The sequence below is a fragment of the Protopterus annectens genome, chromosome 12.part0 (assembly GCF_019279795.1).
Source record: "Protopterus annectens isolate FY-2018-M chromosome 12.part0, PAN1.0, whole genome shotgun sequence".
Lineage (NCBI taxonomy): Eukaryota > Metazoa > Chordata > Ceratodontiformes > Protopteridae > Protopterus > Protopterus annectens.
The window spans coordinates 1,266,091,525-1,266,111,524 of NC_056746.1; the positions used below are offsets into that span (position 1 = coordinate 1,266,091,525).

Consider the following 20,000-nt stretch of genomic DNA (forward strand, 5'->3'; position numbering starts at 1 on the left):
AACCTTGTTTCTTCACATTTCCTTCACGTTTCCTAAGCATTTAAGTGTCCCACCAAAAGCCCCTCTCTGAACTTGTAACACTAGCTTGTACTTATCTCTCCCTCTCCTGGTTTCACAGTTATTTATGCAGTCATCAGCAGGCAAATAAATGGCAACAAAACCTTTCAGCATTTTAACCAATCTGTGTTGCTGTTCTCCATGTGTCAATACTTGCCCCCTTCTATTTAATATTTTCATAAATAAACTTCATACCGCTACAACCCTTGCCAACTCTCATCTGCTCTGCCACATCCTTAACAAAATTTCAGGAAATCACTCAATAATCTTTTACTGACATTGAAATATGGCTAAAAATTCTAACTTGCTGCTTAATGCCAAGAAAAAAAAAAACAGTTATGCTATTTACTCCAAAACAATACCTTAACCAGAAACATACATTTCATACTACCTCGAGTAATAACACAAAAATAAAAAACATATGACAGACTAAACTGCTTGGAGTTGTAACAGATGGCAACCTCAGATTTGATCACCGCATCCTTCTTTCCATCAAGTTAGTTCACCAAAAAGTTGTCTCCCTCTACAGGGCCAAACACTACCTGACATATCAAGCAATGATTACCTTAGCAGCAACACACCTCCCTTTTATCTATTACATGCTTGACCCTATTCTTACAAATATCAACACTATGTATAAAACTAAGCTACCCCCTGCTACTACAAAATAGCTAAAATTGCATCCAACCAACCTTATAAAACTCTCCATTGCCTTGCATTAAAACAATTAAACTGGCTTGAGCTTCCAAACTGGTTGGCATACTCAAAACTAATCACTGCCCACAACCTACTGTACTTTCTATACAATTGCCCAGCTTTACAAAATACTCTACTGTACTACTCACCCACTAGAGACTTTTGCTCTAACAATAATCTTTCACTGTGGATCAGTAAGACATTCAGCACTGCTGGAGACTCTCTGTCCTCTCACTACGTGTCAAAACTCCATAATGAAATCCCCACACAGTTAAAACAGACAGAAAACTTAAACAGTTTTAAAACTTTGCTTAAATGGCACCTATGTTAAAGATGGCTCTGTTCTTCATGCTCACCTGGCTGGCTTTACTCAGATTACTTTTCCCCAACTCTTACACCCACTTTGCTTCCCAATCTTTTTGTACCCTATCACTCCTGCTCATATTGCACGTGTTTCATAACAATTACTTTCCCTCTTCCTCTCGCACCCCACCACCAACTACAATTCCTCGTATTGTTTATGATCCTGTTCATTTCCATTACTTATCCTTTCATACCTCTCTCTTACCATTTTAAGCTACATTCTACTTGTCTGTAAATTATTACTAAAGTCAAGAACACCCCCAGTTTGATCTTTTCCCTGCAGCCATCATGCTATAAATACATTCGCTGTTAATGTATGTTATTTCTCTATTTAATAATTAGCCAATTTATATTAATTTCTCTCTTGGTTTTTTGTGTTAAAATGCTATGTTCATGTAAGAAATACTTACAAATATTTAAAAGTCACATAAATAAACTCATGTATAGATGTTTTTACCCTGCAATTATAAATGTACACAATATGTAACTTAAATATTGAGCTTTTCTACCTAGACATCTACTGAAACTGGTTTTTACATAGTCAGACTTTCCTGGTCAACAAGGACAAATAAACAAGTCAGTGCAAGACATTCAACACAAGCATAATATGATGGTAAAAGGAAGTACCAGCAAGTAACCTGTTTGCCTGAGTTTCTGTTGTTGTGGAATTTTGCACTAGTTGTAAGTAGCCAGCCTCAGTGCCAGGATGTCCCAGATAGAGGGTATTTCAGTAGCCAAGGTGGGATGACACCATAGCATGAAAAAAAGACTGTCTGAGTTTCTTAAAGTACAAGATTATTAGTCCTGGAAATGTTCTGGTGATGGAAATAAGCAAACAACAATGCCCAACAGGGTGGACATTACAAGGAAATAACTGATCAAGCAGAGGTTTTGTGAGGCACTGTTATATATCTGGGACAGTATACACACACACATGCACACAGACAAATGCAGCCACTTTATTTACAGTGTACAGCTCAGATGGACAAGTGTGATGAAGTGAATGAAATAAATCATAACAAGTTAACACCATAAAAGTATTTTTAGCTATTTGCTCTCAGTAGCATATAGTATACACACAGACACACACAAAGACAGACACACACACACACACACACACACACACACACACACACAGACAAACACACACACAGACAAACAGACACACAGACAAACAGACACACAAACACACACAGAGACGTACGCAGACACACACACACAGACACACACAGAGACGCACACACACATGCACACACACAAACACACACACACACAAGCACACACACACACACACACAGACACACACACACACACACACACACACACACACACACACACAGATGCACACACAGACGCACACACAGTCACACACAGACACACACACAGACAGACACACACACAGACAGACACACACACAGACGTGTGCGCACACACACACACACACACACACACACACACACACACACACACACACACACACACACACCTCTCTAATTGCCACTGCTGTTACCAGAGGTATTTTTTTCTCATTTTCTTCGTTTGCTCCAGGGGTAGCAGCCACAGATAAAGACTTCAGTCATGACACATGGAATTTTTTTTTTTTTACCAGAACAGGCATACTTCTTTTTTTACTGGGGTCTCCTTGTACATTAATTTACCCCTTTAGAATTCCAAGTTCCCAGTGTGGGTTGCTGACTCTCCAAACCTATTTTCTTACAGGTTTTCACAACGGCTGACACCTAGCTCCAAAATCTCAGCTGTATGTCCAGGATTACATCTAAGCTGTGCAGCTCAGTCACAAACACAAGTCTACTTTCACCATAAAACAAGAATGGAAGTGACACAGGAAATGGATATCTCAGACTGGCATTGGCTGTCAAGGCTTCATTTTCAGAAGTTTAAAGTTTCAACTAATTATCCTCCAAATCATAAGCAAGGAAAAATACATTCACTATAACGTCCAGAGGGAAGAAGAGGCACAACTGAGTGCCCTCTGCATAACAGTGATATAATCAGTCTCTTGCCCAATAAGATCTACTAAAGGAAGCACAACTGTTAGAAATAGCAGAAGGCCCAGGATTAAGCCCCATCGTGTGTCATACTCCAGAGGGTATGGACTAGACTTTAACCCAGAAACCACCCTCTGAATATGGCTTTCATGGCAAAAGCAAAGCAATGAAGGACCGTAAATGATAAACAACAGTAAGACTGCAAACACTTAATCAAGATGTCACAATCAGTGCTGTCAACTGTACCAGAAAGCGCCATCAGGACTAGAAAGGATAACACTTTTTCTCTGGTCATCTCTAGATCATTCCTCACACTGATAACACAAGTGTCAGTACCATGGAAACAGCAAAAGACAGTGTGATATGGATTCATCGGTGCACTAACCCTCAAGAAGGATTCAATACAGATAGAAAATTTCTTCAATAACCTTGTCAAGTAAGGGAATGTTAGAGATACTGTTGATATTACAATCCAAGGATGATTTCTTTAGGATTGAGGTAATAAGTATCTCCTTCAAACCAGTTGGAAAAAATCAAGACACCAAGAAGGACTCCAATATCAGACAGATTACTGGGCCCAGCACCTTTAGAATGCCAAGTCCCCAGTGGGGTTTGTTGACTCTCTAAACCCATTTCTTAAGTTTTCACAATAGCTGAAACCTTGCTCCAAAATCTCAACTATTTGTCCCAAATTGCACACAAGTTGGTCGGGTGAGAGTCTAACCCCTCAGGTCATGGAGTGCATGTCTGAAATCATGATCAACATCTCAAAATAATAAAGAACACTGAACACTAACCAATAAGAGAAACACGCCCAGTTTGATTAGTGGACAGTTCATTGAATCAGAAGGAACAGCAGATCTTATGTTGTAACTGTGTCAAAAAAAAAAAACAGCACCCACTTCACATTGATAAGAGGATAAGGCTCATGGATAGTGAGAATGTGTTGCACAATAAATCCACCGCATGAAAAAGCTCGATTGGTTGATTAGCAGCTGTTGTGATCTCCTTAGACAAATAAGCAGCCTTCTTAGGTACAATGCTTGTCCAGTTCAAACTTGTTACTCCAGTATCTAATGATAGGGCAGCAGACCAGCTCTGTGCTAAGAACATGTAGAGGTTCTTGATATCAAACTTTAAGGCAAACATCTACCTGATTCTAATTCCCATGGATAAGGAAATGTACTGTGCAGTAATTTGAGAACATTTCTATAACTAACTACTGAGTTAGATAAGTAACTAGAGTCCTACAGAGTTGAGCAGGAAAAGCAGAGATATTCTGATATTATGATCTAAGTACTTAAATTCATGGCCCAGTGAAGATCAATGTGGGGGGGGGGGTTGGGTATATTCTGCTTCATTTGGATCACTGTGGCCAAGTCAAGATGTTTAACTTTAAATTTTCTTTTTACTTTCCTGCCATGACACCATTGGCTCCTCTCCAATAAGACTTCAGTTCCACTTGTTCTCTTTAGGTGAGGGTCAATCAGAAGGAACCCTCATCCAGGTATGCATACAGGTTTCTTATGTCCTGCCTCACCTTACTACTTTTGCTCCACTAAGAAGAATTTAGGGATATCCTCATCTTAGTGGCCAAATGGTTTGTCTGTACACCCCTACCCGACATACTGAGGCTTCTTGTACTTAAGAGAGGACCCTCATTCTCCCCAAGTTGAAAAACCACCTTATCCCAGCACTGACAGCTAACTTGCCACACCCATGTCATCACAGAAGCCCACAACACCTCTTGGCTGTTAATACATGGGAGTAGAATAGCTGTGTAGACACTCACCCTGATCCACTGCTGTCTACCAGGCATCTGTACATGCAGAAGCATACTTAATGCACTGGTCCAACCCTCTCTTTTCCCACAGATGGGCAGGTCAGTCTCAGCATTCACATCTCTCTTATTCTGTCAAGCTCCTCCAGCACCCAAGACGTAACTCGAAGTTGAGTTGTCTGTTCCATGGTGAGGGCTTTACCCATCTAAGTCATGGAAATGGGCCACCTTGTGAGATAGGTAGCATTTAGCATCAATCTGCTAAGTCGTCCCAGTCATGCTTTCTTTATTAAATGTATTTTTAATTTTATTTAATTATTTGTTATCCAGCTAAGTGAAATGATTTAGCGTAAACCTTTTTCAACCATAACCCTGGTGAAGGGTCATGGTAGATGAACTACATGTGAAGATTTTTTTTTAACAGCAGAAAATCAACCATCATGTTTCAGGAAGGAGGAAGCAAACCACAACAATCAGAAAAAAATGGACACTCAGAGAACACAAAAAATAAACATGAATTGTGTATGTCACTGATGGCACAGTATACAGTGCTAAAGCAAACAGACCAAAAAAATGACAAAATTAATTGTTTGCCTTTTTTGCCTTTTTGCATTTCCAATCAGGTTTTGATATAACAAAATGCTCCTGTACCTTACATTTACTTCACAATGTTGGTTTAATTCATTAAAGTCATATGATGTCTGGAAAAGAAAGACTACTCCACTATGGCTACTGTGTAAAATATGAAAGAAATAACCAGAGCGAATAAATACATCAAGGAACTGTCCAGTGCAAGTGGTGCATAGGGATACAGCCCTGACTGCAGCCCAGATGCCTTGAAGTCAAGTAGTAGCTCAGGCATTTAACGGTGGTGTCAGGAGGGGATGGATGTGCCCATCCTACAGAGACAGGATAGCAGAGCACATATGCCCACAGTCCCTTGGAGAAGGGGCAGTGCAGAAGGCATCCTGGAGGCAGACTTACAGTTTGCCAAGCCACTACTTGGCAGTGGCCCTCGTTAGTGAGTGCATAGGAGGCTACACCCACGTTGGTGTGGGGGACACGGTGAGCTCCCACAATGATAGGGGTAGCTCATTCCCATGCTTATAGGCTGTGTTTCAAGCTATACACAAAATGTTATTGCTGTTAAGTTGCTAGTGAGACAACCTCCATGATATCAGCCTAAATGACAGCCCCTCTGGACAGCTCTCAAATCAGGATATCTGAGGAGCCCCCAAAGACTGCTAGGGGATGGTATAGCTGTGTACACTTACCATAAATGTAGATGTTCAAGTGTACTCACTGTTTCAGTCATAACTAATGGGATTTCCCACAGCAGAAGCTCATGTTTGGCCCAACTACCACAGAATTTTCTCTTTCACCTAAAGTCAGCAGATGCCTTGACTAATGTCAAGATGTTTGGGTATAAAGAGAGTCAACTGGCATCATAACCTCAGCACTTTCTTGCCCCCAACAGACAGGGGTCCCCAAGGTCAAGGGCCTAAGCTCAAAAACTCCAGAGTATGTACAAAGGAGGAGAAAACAACCTGAAAGTAGAGAGAATAATCACCCCAATCCCATGGGGCAAGATCAGAAGGAGGGAGGGAGGGAGAGAAAAACACTGCAGCAGTGAATACAGTCTGACATCTACATTAATGGTAAGTGTACACAACTGTACTATGTTCTTCATGTTTCACTGTTGCAGTCATAACTAATAGGGTAACTCCCAAAACTGAAAGGAGGGTGGAAGGAAAGTTTATGGAGAGGAAAGGATGCCTTGCAAGATGGCAATGGCAGATCCCACTCTGGACTTGGAGAAGGTTGGAAGGAGATAATGTTTGGTGAAGTTATGCACTGAGGACTAAGTAGCAGCTTCTAAGATGTCCTTAGTGGCCACCCCTTTGAGAAAAGACGTAGATCTGGAATTAGCCCTAGTGGAGTGTAACCTTGCGGGGTCTGAATGCTTCTTTCCATGATGGCTGTAGCAAAACAGGGTACTGTGGGAGATCCACTTGGATATTGTTTATTTAGAAATTGGGTCTCCTCTCGGAGCTACAGGTAAATGTCACAAAACGCTGGCCAGATTTGCTGACATTCTTTGTTCTGTCCAAGTAGTAATGCAGGTGAGTATGCACATCCAAAGTATGGAGGATTCTTTCCCCCTTGTTTTGTGAGTTAGAAAAGAAGTTAGGCATCCAGATGGTCTAGTCTGATTTAAAGAGATCTCTGTTATGACTTTAGGTATAAAGGAGGGGTTGGTCCTAAGAGAGACTCGGACAGGGTGGAAAGTGATGAAAAGTTACACACACATAAGGGCCAGAAGTTCTGAAACCCTTTTAGCTGAAGTAATGGCTAGCAGGAAGGTTGTCTTCCAGGTAAGGAATATGATGTCCACAGAGATAGCTGGATCAAAAGGTGGGAGTCGGAAGGCTGAGATTCTCCAGAATAAAACTGAGATCCCATGGGGAACAGAAGGTTTCTTCAGGGGTCTAATATGGATAATCCCTCTCAGAAACTGCTTCATGACAGGATGGGCAAAGAGAGTGGACCGAGTAGGTAGAGAAACTGAAATTGCTCAGGTGTGAATTTTAATACAGGAATACGGAAGTCCTTTGCCAAAAAAGTTCTGATAAGTATGAAAGGATTACAGGCATTTGAGCATGAAGAGGGCTCCATCCCTTTCATCTCAATCCATACAGTGAATTCTCTACCATTTGGTGGATTAAGATTTGCTCGTGTTAGGTCTCCTGACTTCTTTTAGAATGTCTATGACCTGCTTATCAAAGGGTGCCCCCCTCTAGGGGGTCAGGGTATCATCCAAGCTGTCGATTTGAGGGTGTTCAGGTTGGGGTGTATGATGATGCCCTTGTTATATATTAACAGTAATAATACGTTATGAGGGTTTAGCTGATGTGCAGAACAGCATGCCGACTTAAAGTTTGCTGTAAATGATATAGTCCTTAGTATACAGTCCTTAGGGCTGAAGTAAGGCTTTGAGTACTCCTTTTGTTCTGTTAGTAATGACACTGTTTTCCAATGACTACAGTGTCACAATGTAGCCACAATGGTACTGGCCAGGATTTTTCTTATGAGGGGTAAAGCCCTCACTATATGGAGGTTTCAGAGGTAGGACAACCAGCTGTAATGTTCATGTAACCCTCTAAAACCCACAAATTCTCAACTCCCACAATATAGACAGTCACCCTGGGAACTATCGCCCTATTAGCCTGACGAGCCGGGTCTGGCAAGGCCATGGAACGTATCATCATGGAACTCAAAGACATTGGTAACCTCCAAACTCTGCACCCCACCCAGTTCGGGTTTGTGAAAGGCAATCATGCCTTCTGAACCTGATCAACTTCTTTGAGGCAGTTACCAAAGCCATAGACAAGGGTAAGGCGGTTCACACAGCCTATCTTGACCTCCCCAAGGCTTTCGACACCATCCCCCATTCTGGAATTATAGCTAAACTCACTAAACTAGGTATAAATCCCTACATCACAAGATGGGTTGCCAACTGGCTTACTGACAGAACCCACACTGTAAAAGTTGCAGACTCCAAATCTGACTTCAAACCAGTGACAAGTGGGGTTCAGTCCTGGGACCGCTCCTGTTTGGTATCTACTTCTCTGAAGTACAGGCTAACAAAGTTCATAGATGACTGCAAACTAGGAGCCATAGTCGTGTCCCCAAATGATGTGGACATCCTACAGAAGGGCCTCAATGAAACAGATGCCTGGTGTCAGAGGCATGGCCTCAAGCTCAATGCCAAAAAGTGCACTGTCATCCCCTTTGGTAAAAACTCTGTACCCATGAACTACCACATAAATGGCAGTCTACTTAATGCCGAATGTGTGATAACAGAACTTGTGACCCAGATGGACAGTAGTCTCTCCTTTGATAATCACATCGCCACAGTAGTCAGGAAATCCTTCTATGTGGCACACTTCATCACAAAAGGGTTCTCATCCAGGAAAAGAGAGGTCATTGTTCCTCTCTACTCGGCACTCATTAGACCCATTATAGAGTACAATGCCCCTTTTGGAATGTACCTCACAAGACATCTGCAGAAGCTAGCATATCGCCTACTCCGAGGAGATCTCTGCCTAACATATAAAGCTATGTTAAACCCAGAGCTGATGGACATGCTACACCTAAAGAAAACCCAAGCCCTATGAGCTACATGCTCTAGGGACATAAACCTTGTCACCACAATAAACAGGACATGCTGGAGGGATAGATTCTTGTTCGAGAGACTTCCTATACTCTGGAACAAGCTACCCATCTATGTCAAGCAAAGTTTCTCATTAGCACTCTTCAAAAAAAATCTTGATGATTGGATGGGAAATAGGAAATACACCCCGGGATCACTTCTGTGGCTCTGCTCAACAGGGGCACAGGAAATTAACTTTCTTGGGTGGTGTAAGCCAGGGAATCTTGTTGGCTAGGCTTACTATGGCCCTTGGGCTGATTAGCCTAGTACCTACCTATGAACCTATGCGATAGACTTATGAACCTATGCAGTACAGCTGATTCTCGTGGGGAAATGCAATCATATTTACCTGGATTACAGTAGAAAGAAAAGTATTTACTGTTACAGAGTGGGAGTCTGCATGAAACAAAAGGATGATTAATTTGGTTATGAAGATTCATTTTTACTATAATGATTTCTAACATAGTAATCCTGTATCATGCAAACCTTCAAATCAAATAGATACTTAAACTTTGTAATGTTCTTTTTTCTTACTGCAGCCCTAATAAAACTTTGTAATATTTACAATTATCTTAAGTGAACTGTACCTACTACATCCCAATGTAATTCAGTTTCTATAATCTAAGAAGCAGGTACTGACGGTTTTAATTCTTATATTTAGAATCAGTTCCTACAATAATATGCTGGGAAATTAGCAACTACTTTGCCTTATAAGAAAATTATAAGTTAGCAGGCCAAACTTTAGACATAAGGCAGCTCTAAATCTCACAAAAAAGTCATCCAGTACAATAAGTTACACTAGAGCATCCATGGCAAACAGGTGTAGCCTCTCACCTTAATCAAGATTTTCCTTTTAAGCTGATTTGGAGATGGCAATACATCTGCAGATACATCCACTGGTTTAGTGAGAAGCATGTCTCCAAACACCTTCTTAAACGAGGAGGCCATGTTCCTTTGTTGCGCAATGCTACAGTGATCTTCAATGGAAAGTATAACAGGATACCTAGAAATAGATAAAACTGTTATCCACAAATGCCTACTGAAATATTAGTCTCCATAAAGTGGAAAGTTAGCAATAAATGCTAAAAGACTCAGACATATAGAAGACTGAACTCCTCAAAACAACACTGATCAGGGTGATGCATGCAATAGTAAAACAAAAGGCATATTAAACTACAAGACGTGGCCATTTATTTTGTTATGTTCCAAATGCATATCCTCATACCTCTCAACCTCTTACTGCAAGAAATCTGGACAAAGCCTGACAAAATTGGTGGTGGTGGGGGGTACAAATGCCCCAAAATAAGATTTTAAATATTGCTCTTATAAACTTAGAAAGTTGCTAGTGTAACAAGATTTGCGTTAACATACTTTTTATGAAAGATTTCAAGTCTGAAATTCAAATGTATGTCATTATTTAGTGAATTCAGTCCTCAGATCATCCCAGTGATTTGCCAGAAAATCACAGACTTTATGAGGAATGGACCAAACAAATGAGAGGCAAAAATCTGGACAGTCAAAAGGTATGCATATTCTTCTATGCATATACTTCAAGCATTTGCCATCTAAAATATTTGAACTACATTCTCCAGAATTTATCATCAATGTGGTCAACACAATATACACATATAAACACACGGATTATATCAGTTATAAGCATTCACAAGAGGGTATAGAGGAACACACAAAAGGCGTCTGTATTTGTGTTTGCACACAAGGTATAATTACATTACTATACTCACCAAGACATCTTTCAGGGAGAGGTCACTACAGCAATAACTCATAATACATGGGTTACGCAGCACAGCCACATCAGCTACTTGCTACTTCTCCACATATGCCAGAAAATCATCTTGCTTCAGTGTTAGTAGTGACATCTGATTGAAAACAAGTTCTATATAACCAGCTTTGGCATGCAACCATCAAAAACACCCAGTAGGTGCTGCCTTTACAGTAGATAGTATACATATTACTGTAGGAAAGCACTGACTGGAACTTAGTACTACAATCTTCTAAGTACCAACACTAATAACTCTGTGAAGAATAACCAATACTGGTACATATTTTCCTGAGATAGTGTTCGCTCCCTTGAATATCTACTGTTATGGTGAGTACACATACAATTGCACTATCTTACTTTTTTGGGTAGAGGGGTTAAGGACCATTGCAGCAGTAAATCATAACATTTGTGTAGAATCCCAAGCAGCAATGGGAAATCTAGTGTGGTGGTCATACACAGCTATGCCAAAGCCTGTTCTGATCATCTCTCTAGCTTATTTCGTTAAAAAATGTGCTTGCTAGTAGTCTAAAAGCAGCTTCTATGATATATGGAGTTGAAAAATTATACAGACGCAAAAAAGATGCTGCAGATGTAGGTCTACGAGTGTGTGTTTTCAAAGGACATAGCAATGCCTTGTTAAATTTGTCATAGCAGAATACAATAACATAGGCCAGCCACTTTGATGAGATTTACCTAGTAATAGATAGGTCTTGTTTATTTTTCATAAAAGAAACAAAAAATGATACAATGTTCTAAAGGAATGCATCTTTTGGTACATTGTCTCATGTTCTTTAAACTCTCAAAATATGCAGAAGGTTATCCCCTTTATTTTCATAGGCAGGGATCTCTCACAGCTGAGCTCAATGGAAAAAAAAGAGACAGCAGAAAGTACTTGAACAGAAAAATAAGATTATGTGAACCCCTTCAGTTTGAAAAAAGTGAAGGAAAATTTATGGCTTCTTAACACATGTATAAGGATTCTAACTTTAATTCTCACTAGTGCAAAAAATAAACTTTTACTGTTACAGTGACTGTACAAAAAATAAACTTTAATCCTAGAGCTAAAACAGTTAATTCCAAAACTCACTCAAACAACTGAATATTTCTGCAGGGTTGTAACCCCACTGCATCCTCTGACTTTGGGAATTGTGCATCCCTAAACAATATATACTAACTCTGAGGTCAGAATCATTTTTAATCCATACTCCCATTTACTTAATTTTATCATGTCCCCATAAATATGGGTACTGCTGACCCAGTTTGTGTATATGTTACTGCTATCGCCTTTGTTTTATCTTCACTAATTTTGAATCCCAAAAAGACACAAAAATGTCTCAGAATGTTCCACAACAATGAAATGTCCTTTTCTGGTTTTATGAGGTACAAAATAATGCTTGCAAATAAAGCCAACTTTTTTTGAACACCATATCAGTTACATTTTTAAATTTCTGATTCCCTTGTTTCCTTTGCCAATGGTTCTAAAAATAACGCACATAAAGGGAAAGAGAAACCCCTGCCTAGGTTCAAACACAACTTATCAGAGAGGAACCCCCTACTTTAATTTTCACTTTTTTTTCATTTTTAAATGATGCATACCAACTACGTTCCTCAAAGGCAGAACCTTATTTTGGGCCTAGAAATTTTAAAGATAATTTTGATAGAAGCATAAAGCATAAAGCATAAAGAACATGTCAAATTTTCTACATATTATTCTTCTGATCATTCAGAGCTCAGGGGAGTGATTGGTAAATACTGGGACATTCTACATGTAGATAATGATCTCAAGCAGATTGTTGGGGATGAACCCAAATTTCTATATAGAAATAAGAATAATTTAAAATGAAAGCTCTGTTATCCTATGTCTAGCTGTAAAGAAAAACATGAAGGTTACACTAAGCCATGTGGCAACTGTAATTTTTGTTCACTTATTGACAGTACAATGCACTTCCTTCATCCTGATTTGCAAATAACATTTAATATATATGTCCAAGCTGACTGTATGACATCACATGTCATATATTTAGCCATCTGTCAATCATGTTCCTCATTCTATGTAGGCATAACTAATCGCCCACTGAGAGATCGAATGAGGGAGCATGTGTATCATATGAAAAAGGGCACCTTACATAATGCACTGGCTAAGCACTTTATAACTAATGATTCTGAGCACACATTTTTATTCAAAGTATTGGAAGTAATAGTCCCTAATCCAAGGGGAGGTGATATAAAAACCTATACTGAAGCAAAAGAAACAGAATGGATTATTTTGTTAAAAGCTGACAAAGGTCATGGGCTGAATGAAAGAGCTTCAATTAAACCAAAACTGAGACAAAGGAGAAATATTAAATAACATGAGATTTTATTATGTATTTTTATTTAGCACATTTCATTAAGCATGTTTTAAGCAATGTTTTTATATGTTTATAAGTGCTTGGATTAGTACATATACATTTGTTGATTTTATGTCATGTCTTTTTAAAAGCTATAATTAATAGATTGCTTAAGTACTTAATTAGTGTACTTAGAGAAGTATATATTACAGAGATTTTTATTGAGTATGTATTGGATCTGAAGAAGCTACATAGTGAAAGTGCTCATCCTGTTTGTTTTTCTGTCTATTTTGGATTAAAGTTGGAGTTTTTACATCATATTCCTTTGGATTTTTTCATATGGTGATTAGTTCCTGCTAACGCTGTGGTTTACCCTTGTTCAAGATTATTTTACAAGTTATGCTTAAAAGCTTCACTTCACTAGAAAATGCTCGCCTACTTACTTTTTTGATGGAATTTTGACAACTTGCATGACAAGCATGAGCTTCTCAAGGGTTCAGTTATCTCCCAAACTCATGAGAAACAATCTGTGATGTCTTTCAGGAAGTAGGTGCGACCTTTGAACCTGTTTCTCTTCACTGAAATCTAACAGCCAATCATATTCAAGAATGATAATTTGAACTGTGTTTTCATTCATTTAGCAATTACTTTATCTAATAAGTTTTATAAGCATATGTTTTACTGTAAATAGTGATTTATTTAATCTGAATTACATTTATATTTAAATAAGAATTACAAATAAGTTTCTGACAGCGACAGTTTTAAATGCATCTTTGTTCCTGTCTGCTTTAATGACACTATAGTCCTGTATTTACTCATAGTAACAAATAATTATTAGGATTAATCAATTTATCTTAGTCTGTTTGGATAAAAAAATGTAAGAACTTGTATACAGCTTCATGTTCTTCGTTCAAGCATACATGCATTAAATCAAATTTTTCCTTTTGTATGTTTTTAATGTGCATGCAGTTTCCCTTCTGCTTGCTATTAACCTGCAGTAGCTAGGATTTTCCACTAGATGTCAGGAGAGAGTTAGTTTGTGGCTTCTATGAAAGATATAGTAAGCCTGGATTTAGTTTATCCATGCAGAAGTTTGTTAAATATACAGTTTTATTGTTTTCAAATTTAGAGTTTTTAAATTGTCCATAACAGTTTTAAAAATGTATTTGTCATAATGAATCAAGGAAATCACTTTTCATTTTTACTAAAAATAGCAGTCTGCATCAAATAACATGTAACATTATATCTATTAATGTCAATGGGTTGAACAACCCCATGAAAAGGAGTAGTGTCAACAAATATTTAATGCTACATAAAAGCAGATTTTGCATTTGTTCAGGAATCTCACTTAGTAACAAAAGATCTAAACAAACTGACCTTTAAAGATTATAAAATTTTGTAAATTCAAACTACAACAAGAGAAAAGTGTCCCAATTTTACACAGAAAACCAAAGAAAATTCCAGAAATAGTTGGCTCATACTTAAGGCTTTAGTTATATTAAAACTAGATAAAAATATGCACACTTTTGCAAACACCTACTTGATACCAGGTACTGGGACTAAAACGGTGAAAAAACATTTAGACACCATAATATTACAGTCTAAAGGTGAGTTACTATTAGCAGGTGATTTTAATTCTATCTTGTCCTCCACTGATACTACAAGCTCTAAGCCCTTCATGATGTCCCCTGTTGCCAAGCACTTGAACTATATAAAAGACAGAAACCTAACTGACATTGATGATATAAAAATATTATCCTCCCTGAAATATTCTCACTGCTCTTACAGAATTGGCATGCAAACCAACATAGACAAAGTATTTGTAACCAGTTCTTTACTGGCCAAATTTCATAATGTAGTACTCACATCATGCCCTATGTCTGACCACAGTGCTATCACCTTCAATGTAACACTTAATACTGACTCCTTAAACTTGTGCCAAAGACTACCTGCTTATCTAGTAACAGTAGAAGGATTTAAAGAATGGTTTCTAGATGAAATAAAGATTTACCTAAATGACAATAATAATGGAGAGGTTTCAGATATTATCCTATGGGACACTTTAAAGGTAGTCTTACATGGTAAAGTCAAAAGTTGGTATATAAATAAAAATAAAGAGTGGGATAAAAAACTGGTAGACATACAAAAACAAATTCATGAACTAAAACTTACAGCAAATAACAAATCTGCATTAGCTGACATATGTAAACTGAAGAAAGAATATCAGGATATCATGCAGCATAAAATATCAATAAATCTGGGTTAAAATCAGATTAAAATCTTACTCAATCCCAAGAGTATGCACAGGATTGCGATTAGATCTAAACATTTAAATTAAAAATGTCATACAAAAGAAAATATACCACTCAAAATAATCAGACTATCAAAGTTAAAGCTCCAAAAAATATCTTATGTTTTAAAAACCATTACAACAATATTAATAACTCATCAACAAGTGATAAACTTATAAACAACTTTCTTGCTAATAATATTCAAAAGAAGCTATCCAGACACAATATTAATAACACAGATAAACATGTTTCCTTCGAAGAATTAAAGGAACAAATACAAAATCTTAAGACAAAAAAGGCATCAGGGCTAGACGGTCTAATTTCAGAATTTTACAAACTGTTACCTGATAACATCTTGAAAATCTTACTCAGTGCAGTCCAAGAAATTAAAACTACAGCAAACATCCCTCCCTCATGGAAATATTCTATCATCTGTCCCATCTTAAAACCAAATAAAGAACCCACCTTTGCACATCATACAGGCCAATTTCTTTGCTTAACACTGATGGCAAGATATTCATGTCTATCTTAGCACAGATTAAATAACATTCTTTCAATATTAATTCATGAAGACCAAACTGGGTTTATCAAAAACAGAAAAGTACAAGACAGTGTCATAAGATTCTTCTTTCGGCTGTTCCCATTAGAGGTCTCCACAGCGGATCATCTGTTTCCATTTCTTCCTGTCCTCTGCATCGTGCTCTTTCGCACCAACCGCCTGCATGTCCTCTCTCACCACATCCATAAACCTTATCTTAGGCCTTCCTCTTTTCCTCTTACCTGGCAGCTCCATCCTTAGCATCCTTTTCCCAATATACCCAGCATCCCTCCTCAGCAAATGTCCAAACCAACGCAATCTCGCCTCTCTTGCTTTGTCTCCAAAATGTCCAACCTGAGCTGACTCTCTAATATACTGATTCCTAATCCTGTCCATCCTAGTCACACCTAGTGCAAATCTTAACATCTTTAACTCTGCCACATCCAGCTCTGACTCCTGCCTTTTTGTCAATGCCACCGTCTCCAACCCATATAACATAACTGGTCTCACTACCCTCTTGCAGACCTTCCCTTTCACTCTTACTGGTACACGTCTGTCACAAATCACTCCTGATACTCTTCTCCACCCAGTCCATCCTGCCTGTACTCTCGTCTTCACCTCTCTTCCACACTCACCATTACTCTGAACTGTTGATCCCAAGTACATAAACTCCTCCACCTTTACCAACTCTACTCCTTGCATCCTCACCATTCCTCTATCCTCCCTCTCATTTACACACATATATTCTATTTTAGCCGTGCTGACCTTCATTCCTCTCCTCTCTAAAGTATATCTCCACCTCTCCAGGGTCTCCTCAACCTGGTCCCTACTCTCACTACATATCACAATGTCATCTGCAAACATCATAGTCCACGGGGCCTCCTGTCTGATCTCATCTGTCAAATTGTCCATCACCACTGCAAATAAGAAAGGGCTCAGAGCTGATCCTTGATGTAATCCCACTTCCACCTTAAATGTATCTGTCACTCCCACCGCAGTCCTCACCAATGTAACACTACCCTCGTACATATCCTGTACCACTCCTACATACTTCTCTGCCACCCCCGACTTCCTCATACAATATCACAACTCCTCTCTAGGCACCCTGTCATTTGCTTTCTCTAAGTCCACAAAGATACAATGCAACTCCTTCTGACCTTCTCTGTATTTCTCCAACAACACTCTCAGAGCAAACATTGCATCTGTAGTGCTCTTTCCTGGCATGAAACCATACTGCTGATCACGAATCATCACTTCCCTTCTTAACCTAGCTGCCACTACTCTTTTCCATAGCTTCAAGCTGTGACTGATCAATTTTATCCCTCTGAAGTTACTGCAGCTATGCACATCACCCTTATTCTTAAAGATAGGTACCAAAACACTTTTTCTCCACTCCTCAGGCATCCTCTGACTTTCCAAAATTCCATTAAACAATCTGGTTAAAAATTCCACTGCCATTTCTCCTAAGCATCTCCATGCTTCCACTGGTATGTTACCTGGGTGAACAGCCTTTCCACTCTTCATAGCTGTCATTACTTCCTCCTTGCTAATCTGTTTTACTTCCTGAGTCCCTATCCCCACATCATCCAATCTTCTCTCTCTCTCTCATTCTCTTCATTCATCAGCCCTTCAAAGTACTCTTTCCATCTACTCAACACACTCTCCTCACTTGTGAGTACGTTTCCCTCACTGTCCTTTATCACCCTTACCTGCTGCACATCTTTTCCAGCTATTTCCCTCTGTCTAGCCAATTGGCACAGGTCCTTTTCTCCCTCTTTAGTGTCCAATCTCTCATAAAACTCTCCATATGCCTTATCCTTAGCCTTCGCCACCTCTCTCTTTGCCATGCACCTCATCTCCTTATACTCATGTCTACTTTCTTCATCTCTTTGACAATTCCACTTCTTCACCAGCCTCTTCCTCTGTATACTCTCCTGTACTTCTTCATTCCACCACCAGATCTCCTTGTCCTCCTTCCTCTGTCCAGATGTCACACCAAGCACCTTTCTAGCTGTCTCCCTTACTAGCTCTGCTGTAGTTACCCAGCTATTTGGTAACTCTTCACTGCCACCCAGTGCCTGTCTTAACTCATCTCTGAACTCCACCTCACAATTACCCTTTTTCAATTTCCACCATTTGATCCTTGGTGCTGCCCTCACACTCCTCCTCCTCTTCTTGATCACCAACATCATCCTACAAACCACCATCCTATGCTGCCTAACTACACTTTCACCTGTCACCACTTTACAGTCTCCAATCTCCTTCAGACTGGCCCTGACAAGACAGTGTCATTAGATTACTGTCCTTAATAGATTTAGCAAACAAGAAAAAAATGAGCGTTCTATTTTAAGCCTTGATATAGCTAAAGCTTTCAACTCCCTAAGTTGGCCATATCTGTTTAAAGCTCTGCAAAAATACAATTTCTCCCCAAACATTATAGGATAAATTAAAAAAATATATGAAAAGTCCATAGCCTATGCAAAGATTGGATCTTATCTATCTAGCCCATTTGAAATATTAAGAGGTACTGAACAGGGGTGCCCCCACTCCCCATTACTCTTTGCCCTGGCTATTGAGCCTCTTGCAAATTATGTTAGAAATAATTACAGTGTTAAAGGATATAAAGAGTCAGCCAAATTATCCCTGTTTGCTGATGACCTACTCATCATCTTCTTTTGGCTGTTCCCGTTAGGGGTCACCACAGCGGATCATCTGTTTTCATTTCTTCCTGTCCTCTACATCATGCTCTTTCACACCAACCGCCTGCATGTCCTCTCTCACCACATCCATAAACCTCATCTTAGGCCTTCCTCCTTTCCTCTTACCTGGCAGCTCCATCCTTAGCATCCTTTTCCCAATATACCCAGCATCCCTCCTCAGCACATGTCCAAACAAACGCAATCTCGCCTCTCTTGCTTTGTCTCCAAACTGTCCAACCTGAGCTGACCCTCTAATATACTGATTCCTAATCCTGTCCATCCTAGTCACACCCAGTGTAAATCTTAACATCTTTAACTCTGCCACATCCAGCTCTGACTCCTGCCTTTTCGACAATGCTACCGTCTCCAGCCCATATAACATAGCTGGTCTCACTACCCTCTTGTAGACCTTCCCTTTCACTCTTATTGGTACCCGTCTGTCACAAATCACTCCTGACACTCTTCTCCACCCATTCCACCCTGCCTGTACTCTCTTCTTCACCTCTCTTCCACACTCACCATTACTCTGAACTGTTGATCCCAAGTACTTAAACTCATCCACTTTTACCATCTCTACTCCCTGCATCCTCACCATTCCTCTACCCTCCCTCTCATTTACACACATATATTCTGTTTTAGCCCTGCTGACCTTCATTCCTCTCCTCTCTAAAGCATATCTCCACCTCTCCAGGGTCTCCCTCAACTGGTCCCTACTCTCACTACATATCACAATGTCATCTGCAAACATCATAGTCCACGGGGCCTCCTGTCTAATCTCATCTGTCAACCTGTCCATCACCACTGCAAATAAGAAAGGGCTCAGAGCTGATCCCTGATGTAATCCCACCTCCACCTTAAACGTATCTGTCACTCCCACTGCAGTCCTCACCAATGTCACACTACCCTTGTACATATCCTGTACCACTCTTACATACTTGTCTGCCACTCCCGACTTCCTCATACAACACCACAACTCCTCTCTAGGCACCCTGTCATATGCTTTCTCTAAGTCCACAAAGACACAATGCAACTCCTTCTGACCTTCTCTGTATTTCTCCAACAACACTCTCAGAGCAAATATTGCATCTGTAGAGCTCTTTCCTGGCATGAAACCATATTGCTGATCACTAATCATCACCTCCTTTCTTAACCTAGCTTCCACTACTCTTTCCTATAACTTCAAGCTGTGACTGATCAATTTTATCCCTCTGTAATTACTGCAGCTCTGCACATCACCCTTATTC

At 39.5% G+C, this 20,000-nt stretch overlaps 1 protein-coding gene across 1 annotated transcript in view; it reads right to left on the reverse strand.

The window, feature by feature from the left end:
* Nucleotides 1–20,000, reverse strand: part of PLCG1 (phospholipase C gamma 1) — a 415,222-nt gene that overhangs the window by 262,997 nt on the left and 132,225 nt on the right. Inside the window, exon 6 of the mRNA XM_044089015.1 lies at nt 9,953–10,121. Coding sequence (XP_043944950.1) covers nt 9,953–10,121 — 169 coding nt within the window. The remainder of the gene's footprint in view (nt 1–9,952; nt 10,122–20,000) is intronic.